The sequence below is a fragment of the Syngnathus acus genome, chromosome 2, assembly GCF_901709675.1.
Source record: "Syngnathus acus chromosome 2, fSynAcu1.2, whole genome shotgun sequence".
Classification (NCBI taxonomy): domain Eukaryota; kingdom Metazoa; phylum Chordata; class Actinopteri; order Syngnathiformes; family Syngnathidae; genus Syngnathus; species Syngnathus acus.
This window is the reverse complement of record NC_051088.1, coordinates 15,416,940-15,425,481: the sequence shown is the minus strand read 5'-3', so window position 1 is coordinate 15,425,481 and position 8,542 is coordinate 15,416,940. Positions and strand designations below refer to the sequence as shown.

At 40.8% G+C, this 8,542-nt stretch overlaps 1 protein-coding gene across 2 annotated transcripts; it reads right to left on the bottom strand.

The window, feature by feature from the left end:
* Nucleotides 1-527: 527 nt before the first annotated feature.
* mlpha (melanophilin a) lies at nucleotides 528-8,343 on the bottom strand. Of its 2 annotated transcripts, XM_037246468.1 has the most exons (16): nucleotides 7,130-8,343; nucleotides 6,603-6,727; nucleotides 5,575-5,796; nucleotides 5,397-5,509; nucleotides 5,132-5,176; nucleotides 4,735-4,793; nucleotides 4,559-4,648; nucleotides 4,227-4,329; nucleotides 3,954-4,144; nucleotides 3,411-3,491; nucleotides 3,049-3,270; nucleotides 1,984-2,154; nucleotides 1,415-1,576; nucleotides 1,274-1,330; nucleotides 1,157-1,202; nucleotides 528-846 (listed from the first exon to the last, which is right to left on the bottom strand). In XM_037246468.1, the coding sequence occupies exons 2-16, from the start codon at nucleotides 6,710-6,712 to the stop codon at nucleotides 803-805; spliced, it is 1,716 nt and encodes a 571-aa protein (XP_037102363.1). In that variant the 5' UTR covers nucleotides 6,713-6,727; nucleotides 7,130-8,343; the 3' UTR covers nucleotides 528-802. The 2 variants fall into 2 exon arrangements, with proteins under 2 accessions (XP_037102363.1, XP_037102364.1); XM_037246469.1 differs by lacking the exon at nucleotides 1,984-2,154 and having other exon boundaries at nucleotides 529-846.
* Between the last annotated feature and the right edge of the window lie 199 nt (nucleotides 8,344-8,542).

The following is an 8,542-nucleotide window of genomic DNA, read 5'->3' as shown; positions in this document are numbered from 1 at the left end:
GTTAGGGTCAGCTCAGGCTCATCCCTATCCATCCGTTTTCTTTACAGAGCATCAGGACTTTGATTATGCTCATGAATTTTCACAATAATTATTAAAAAGCTATTATAATACTAATATCAACATTTGAGGCCAATTTACGAGTGAAGTTATCTGGAAGCACTTTACACATTGAGCAAGTCAAGAGCCACACACACACCTTGTACATTATACGCTATATAGTATAAGAAAAACAAGGGGCAAGCAGTGCATAACAGAGGCAAGGAAAAATTCCCTCTAAGGGAGGAAACCTTGAACAAAACACAATGGACCCTATCCGTTGGGGACAGAGACCAGGCCAGCTCGCAAATTGTTAAATTCGTAACTGCAATGTTTTTTTAGGTCTGTGTGTGTGTGTGTGTGTGTGTGTGTGTGTGTGTGTGTGTGTGTGTGTGTGTGTGTGTGTGTGTGTGTGTGTGTGTGTGTGTGTGTGTGTGTGTGTGTGTGTGCGTGCGTGCGTGTGTGTGTGTTTGTGTGGTGTGGTGTGGGGGGTGGAAAACACCCCCTAAAAATATATATTGAAAAAAATATTGGAAAAAAAACAGCAAATAGTTTATAGTCGGAAAATATCTATATTTTCAAATGGCTTTTGATTCTGGAACCTATTTTATTATGAACATCCCGAAATTTTAAAGATTCTCACTGTTGGAAACAATGGATAAGTATTACATATTTGTTCTAATTATTGTCTCGAAAAGACTTTAAGGAGGCCTAAACAAAGATTGAAATCCTTTGAGACCTAATAGAGTTGAAGAAACATTTTGGTTCAAGAGATGTTGGATTTCCATGCAGCTCCATTTCTTTCAGATTCTGTGAAGAGAAAAAAAATATATAATTTATATTAAAATTATATATCACTGGTGCCAGCCCGAATCCTCCTACGCCACAATCTGAGAAATTTCACATTCCCCCCCCCCCCAAATTTATTATATTGGCCAGTTCACACATGTGGGTGTTGACCAATCTAAAGTGTTAAATATGCCTTGCTCTCTTTGACAATACAAACATGCTGTTTTGGAGGTATCCGGAAAAGTGATGATTTTGGAGGAATGAAAATTCCGAATGACACCAGCGATATACTTGATACATTCATGAAATTGCAAGAACACAGTAGCCTTACTGGCAATGTGATCTTGGCTAGACTTCTTCCTCTGTGATCCAGAAACCTAAAATAAACCCAAACAATAATTATATTCCACGACAGTGCATCAAACCAATGATTACAATTGTTCATTACCTTCTTCTTCGATCCTACAGCCCGCAGAGCTGCGAGCTTACTTTCGATATCGGATACCTGCAGAGAACAGATTTTCTTACGTCTTAAGACACAACTATCCAAGAAACACTGTGATTGGTTGATGCATGAGGCCCCGCCTACCTCACTTTCAGCACTCTGCACCCTGGCAGCTGTCAAGGCCACTACGTCCTCCAGATCGGAAAGCTCCGAATCTGTTGTGCCGCCAAAGCGATTCTTTGCACTCTGCTCCAGTCGCCGCAGCTTTGTTTCCAGTTCGTACGACTGCCCGGTGGCAATGTACACCTGTGACACACGCGTGATGTATGAGGTGCCCCAGGTCGGCAGAAAATGACAATTGCCACTCCCACATACGAAAAGAATCCTTCTCAAAGACACTAACAAATCCTTATCAGCACCACAAACTTAATTATTTTTGTCCGAGAGTCATAAATTGTGAGTGTGACTGATAACAGAAGCAATTTCTAAACTTGAGGTTTTGTATTCATGGGAGGATTTTTGGGAGAGTGTGAGTTTTTCTGTTTTTCCCCATGAAACGAAAGACAGGACATTGCTGGAGTACAGGACGTGACTGCATTGGCGGAAGACTGCAGTAAGACTAAAAACAAAGAAATTTAGCTTGACGTTGACACAGAAAGAGCTTAAGAAGGAGGGGTAGAGGCAAGAAGGCGAGCAATTAGCCGGAGGCTTACATTTTCCTCAAGTTGCCTGAACGCCTCACCGGCTTGTTTAGCATCAGTCCCTAACATGTGGGTTCTGTCCACCGGCTCTGACAGGCCGAACTCAACCATCGCGTTTTCTGTGGCATTAATGGTTCTCAGGGCCTCAGTGGTGAGGTCACAAAGGGCGGCGGCGGTCGATCTCTGAAAGTCATGTAGAGGGACAGATGTTAGCAGGACATGATCAAACCAGCCTGAACGCACCTCTAACCCGCATCCCTTTATCTGAGAAGGACACCGGCAGCAAACTGGAACAACCTCAATGTCATCTTCTGTAAAATCGGCTTCAGGTCTAGTTAAAGATCCTCAGCTTATGTGGCCACTTTATGATTAGACAAATCCCATGGCCAAAGTTTACAAGTGGAGCATTGAGAGTTTGAGCTTCCAAGTTAGCGACTCTTCAATGAGAAGCCTTTGCTCAAAAGCAGGCATTTGTTTTTGTGTATTTTTTTTTTTACTTTTGCCTTGAAATTTGAAAATAGATTTTTTCTTAAGTTTTTGAGAGTGTTTTTTTTTTGGTATTTTTGCCTTGAAAAAATCTATAATTTTTCAAATGTTTTTGTGGGTGTTTTTTTATTTTTTATTATTGCCTTTAAAATAAAGATAATTGTTTTTACTGACATATTTGTATATCCGAAGGTACCTTATTGTCAGTTGGATAAACTCTCTGGAGAAAATGTCTTGATGTGGCTGGTACTCAAGTATCCAAAAGGCTATTTAAAATACGTATGGCATAATCTGTTGCTCATGGAGAAGCATCTCTTGATTTAATGAACAACAAGGTGAAAAGCAAAGCCCATGTTTCAAAGCAAACAGAAGGTAATGTGAAGGAATTGGACATTGTTATAGAAAATACTGTGTTAAGATATGAATGCACTTATGTTATGGGGACAAGCAAAAGCAGAATGGACACAAGCAGACACACACAAAGCAAATATGTCCAAAATTGAGTGAGTCAATTTTTGACGTGAAGTCCAGCTTCCCATTTCCTGTCTCCTCCCGCTTTGCCCAGATTTTCAAGCAGCACAATCATCTTACCTTCTGTGCTTCACTTGGCACGTCATCGCTGGATGAGCTCAGGTTCTTCATCGAATCCAGAGCGGCCGCCGCCCTGCCACCAGCGATGCTTTTTCCACCAGAAAAGGCCTTCTTGTCCACCTCGTCATCTGACGACATGCGCTTATTGCCTAGGTTCCCTGCCAACTCGCTCAGCTTCTTCATCAGCTTCTCTTCCTCGTTCTGTCCTGATGACTCAGACGCCTGCCAAACATTGGCTCATGAATTGCGTTGCTGGGCTACTCCAGCACATGTGACAACAGTAACTGTTGACGTTTCAAGATGGGACTGATGGCGAGAATTTAACGAGAACAACTACTTTGAGGAAATAATTCCTGTGTCACCTTATCGGCAGGTGACATCTTTTCCTCCAAACGATTCAGCAGACCCTCGATGGCAGACATGCGTTTGTTCAACTCGTTTATCTGCGGAGTTCAAAAAAACACCAACTGCATCATGGGAAACAGGTATTTAAGATTAAATATCAAACAAGGCCGCTCGATCCAGCCACAAGTAGAAACCCGAGTACCCCGAGAAACCCACGCAAGCACGGGGAGAACATGCAAACTGCAAAAAGGAAGGCCAGAGCTGGAATCGAACCCTGCACCACTGAACTGTGAGGCGTACATCCTAACGAGTGCCCCACCGCGCTGCCCACAAGACAATGTGCTTTTTTTACATATTTTAAAAATAAATGTTGCATGGCGTGACCCTCGGCAAACATTCCAGTTTCTCATGTGATGCTTTGCCCACCCCTGGCATAGATGTTTGTTTAGGCCCTGCTAGAACCTCTCAACTGTGAGGCAGATGTACTAATTGCTCTTCCTTGTACTACTCGGGTTTCGATTTCTTTTTCACATTTCTGAGCAGCGTGTTGATTGTCTTACTGGAGGGTTTTGTCCAAGGTTCTCCTGAGATGAGGCCCGGCTGTTTCGGCGGCGGTGGTGGGGTGGCTGGTACATGGGTGGATAGCGCTGACACTCCTCCTCATCAGATGTGTCGATGTACTGCTGACGAGCCATCGAGCTGATCTTGGACAAAGATCGAGTACGAACCATCCGATTCTCACCATAATCGTCTGAAACAGGGTAGAAACTCCGTCATGAGTCACACAATGAAAACCCTTACATTGAGCAAATGTGGAGATAGTTTGTTTGCACCTGTTCTCATTGCAAAACGATCCAAACTTCTCCTACGATTCATTCGCTGTTGGTTCAAGTCGTATTCTATGTCATTCCTGTATGCGCGGTCCTCCTGAATTTGCTGCGATGTAACATAGAAACATGCATTTGCTGTGTAAATTATAGTTCGCCGTGAGAGAAAATATGCAAAGATTATCGGTCTTCAATGTGCAGATAAGTTAGTATTGTGTATTTTTTTTGTTATTAAAAAAAAACTCTTCCAGCAGAAATCTCTCGAGTGTGCGTGTGTGTGTGTGTGTGTGTGTGTGTGTGGCTTGTCATTGGCACTACTGAACATTTGTGTGTCTTACCTGCACTGATGAGCGCCGTGAACGGGGGAAATAATCCTCGGAATCAAAGTCAAAAGGATGAACTGACAACAGGCGTTTATTTTTACGCATCTAAAAGACAATTTGTGTAAAAAAAACAATATTATTTTCCTGTTTTTTTGTTTGTTGGTTTGTTTGTTTGTTTGTTTGTTTTTTACCGATTTGTATCGTTGAGCCTCCATTTCTCCCTGATCATCGTCATTAGGGTTGTAGTGGTCTGCAACACAATATTATTTACATGTTAGGTTAAGGCTAAACAGCGATCAAAATCAGAGCGCATATTTTAGAGTAATGAATAAGAAACTGGTCAGTACAAAATATTTTTGTTTTCAAGGATAACGTTGCAGAAAAATTAAACATGTCTTCCTTTCATGCCCTATTACGTGCCCTATTTTTCCTGTACTTATATCCTAATTTTTAAATGGCTATTTTTCCACACTGACTGTTACTGCAGATAGCCAGGAGGAAAGAGTTATAAAACGGAGAAAAGGCCACAAGTATGAGATCATTTCACACTTAACAAAAGGAGATAAAGTGCATTGTGCAAGGACTCACTGCTGCGGACATCAGGCATGCTCTGAGTGTCGTCATCTCGTCCACCTGTCACAGAGAAGAACTTAATTAGCTGTTAGCATCATTTCAATTGTCAGCATGTATGCACAATGTTCATTTGATAGAAGCAAAAAGTATTTATTTCTTGAGCGTGGTCACAGAACAAATTAAACTTGCAACTCAAAGCACCCCTGTATCCTCAAAATAAAAACTCTTGAATCTTGAAAATAACAAACACTGTTCAGACTGCACCCACTTCAGTGCTTACCGTCTCCATTCAGTCTCTTGTACAGTGACCTCATCACCTTGGCACTGCCGAAGCGTTTAAAACGGTTTCGGATATTGTCATGGTACCACCCCAGGGTGCCGATCTTCAGAACCCTGCAGGAGTGGACAGCGCCATTGAGTGTGGTGCAACTGAGCCGCATGAGAAATGCGTGGCTCACCTGGTCATGCGACAGTTGTCGCACACCCAACCGTGCTCCTTCTTGTTGTAGCGGCTGCACGACTTGCAGACGAACATGTGGCAATCCAGGCACTGACGCTTGCTGTTCACCAGGAACTTAAAAGGTTGCAGGCAGCGGATACACAGCGAGTCGGCCAAGTTGGTCTGCCCGCCTAGCAGCTCACGCTTGGTGTCCTCCTTCTCGATGGAGTCCTTCAATTTGCTTTGAAACCACAGCAGCCTATTAGTTCAGTGCAGTCACGTGCAAACGAAAGGGCGGACAGAATGCTGCCTGAGTTGGGGCATCCATAGCCCCCCGGGCCTCCCAATCCCAGACAAAGAAATCATTCTATGGGCAGAAATGTTGAAATGTTTTGCCCGGCAATACAACTGACGAACGTCAACTCCCAAAAAAATTCTATCGGGCTGTATTAGATATGGGGGCATCCAAGCTAACAGACGAAAAGTTGTTTATCAACAGTTAGTTTTTTTAGGAGGCATTCATTCCTATCTGATTGCGTCCCTGAAAATTGAGTATGCCTGTGATAGTGTTTGTAAACGTGACAGCAAAATTGGAGATAGTCTTATCAGAAATAGAATTTTTTGCTTCACCGCCGATTTCGTTCATGAAAATGTTAGAATTGGGTTACAAGGGAAAAATCCTTCAAATGCATGTGTGTTTGCGCGCACCCCGGGTCTGATGGGATTTTAAAACTGCTCTGGAGACACAAGAGTGTCTTTGTGGCCACTCCGTGTGACTGTCATGATGTACTGCAGCTTTCACGCTCACATTCCTTGATTGTTTGCATGAAAACATGTCGCATGACTTGAGTCCCAAAGCCCTCAACAAGTCGCATTAAAACTGAATTGATTGTGTCACACTTTTAAACTAGATCTCACACGTTCATGTATATATTTGTGATACAATCGGTTATTGGTTGCATCTTCACCCTACCACAAGGACAAATGGTTTCCATTATATTCTAACAAGTATTTAGTTAAATATACATGATCAATAATTAAACCCACCCTAGTCGATCTTCTTCATTTTTCCGCAGGCTAAAGTCACGTTGAATCACCTCCCAGACGTGTTTCGCTTCTTCGTCCGTCAGGCGAGACAAATCCAGTTTACCTTCCATGGTGAGGTCAGTTTTCTGAGGATATAAGAAACAAGTTTACTGTCATCTTTTTTTTTTTATTATTTATTTAACACTTGAACATTGTGTTATGGGAACACTAAATTTCCCAACAATTGTTTGGTAAAACCCTGACATGTTGATAGCTAGAGAAATTCTACGTCAGTGACAACAAGAAAAAAATGTAAACAGTCTCAGAATTTTGAAAAATACAAAATAAATTGAAGGTTCTCGAAAGCACATTCCAAATGGTATAATTAAATAGTTAAAGACATCAAAGCTTTCCAAGTTAAAATGCAGAATAAATCAAAAGTAAGTCTAGCCAACAAAATGTCAAAGAAGCAATGTTATGCTTTCTGGTTTAAAGTTAAAATCGATGCATTTGAATAAAGAAAATAGGGAAGAGAAAAGGAAACCCACCTCAGTGCAGCTACTGCTGAATCACCCAGCGTTTAACTGAGAAGGTCGGCTGATCACATGTCCTGACATCATCAGGATCATGCTCACAATAAATAGGCTACTTTGTTGAAGCTAGGACTCTGAAAAGTTCAGGTATCCAGGGTCCATAAAGAAAAGTACTGACTGAAACAGGCAATATGTGTGATTAGTGCCTTTAGCTCAGAACCTCGGGCTTGGTTTCGTTTCTCAGAGTTCACAAGTAGTTCCACAGAAAACATGATATATTGAGCTTTTAATTTGCACATCAGTTGACTAGAAAAGCTATGGAAACACGTTGTTTTGGTTGCATAAAAATTTGAGCCAACGCTAGCAACAAAGCTATGAACTAGAAATTAGTTGTTATAGATGGGTAGCTCCTCTGTAGAACAGTAAAAATAAAGTATACCAAAGCTCGTTTGAGATAATTTATTTGTAATTTTACTAAGGTAAACTAACCAGACTAGTTCTTTCTTTCTTTTTGAACTGCACTGTATTTATTTACGGTAAGGGCAGAATGTGAAAGGTTTTGCCACCTTTGTGTATTGGTATTACTTCTGATCCGAGCAATATCAATTCTAAAGCCACACGCAGGGCTGAATGTGACAACCATGCCTCATGGCTGCCTGCTGTAGGCCAACAACTTTTCACGTGATGATAGTTGAATGACTACTGTGCAAGCAACACCAGCAGCAATGGGGAAGGACACCATAGTTTTGTACTTTTAAATGGAATAATTTTTTGTTTAAAATGTATTTGTTTTGTCAGGTCACAGTTGATCCATGACAGTTATATTTCTGGGTTCAATTGGTCCTCTCTTCGTCTTGACCAAGTGGACGCCAAACAACTGAAACATACCTTACCTCAACAAACAAATAATAACAATGATAACAATCATCATCATCATTATTATTGTCATTATTTTAAAAAATATCTGTTGTGAATTGTGTTTTTTTTTCATGACAGCAAGTTCTGAAAAAGGTGCTGAAATATTGAACATTTGGACATGTATTCAAAGTTTAAATTACCTGTAAATGTTATAGTGCACTGTAGTTTCATCCTGAAATTTCAAGAACGGCAACATTTCTTTGTCAGGGTGAAAGCATCGACACCACAAGAATTCACAATATGTTCCACTAGGTGGCGCAAATACACTTGACGTGTGCTTGTAGCCAGTTGCATGATGATGAAATGAAGGGAAAAAACACCTGCCTCTTTAGATAATTGTTATCATTTGCAATAATAATAATAATAATAAATATTTAAATATTTTTTACAATGTTTCTAATAACATTATTTCAAAGAGTAGAATCCAAGTAGAATGATAAATTATTTACATTGTGCACATTTATTTTGTTAATATTAGTTACAAGGTAAATCACAAGATTACATAAACAT

Bases quoted from the DNA above. Each gene is read 5' to 3' on its own strand.
- mlpha (XM_037246468.1), bottom strand. From the start codon at position 6,712: ATGGAAGGTAAACTGGATTTGTCTCGCCTGACGGACGAAGAAGCGAAA. The intron at 5,510-5,574 runs GTGAGCCACGCA...CCACTCCTGCAG, and splicing joins GACAACTGTCGCATGACCAG to GGTTCTGAAGATCGGCACCC. The intron at 5,177-5,396 runs GTAAGCACTGAA...TCTCTGTGACAG, and splicing joins CAAGAGACTGAATGGAGACG to GTGGACGAGATGACGACACT.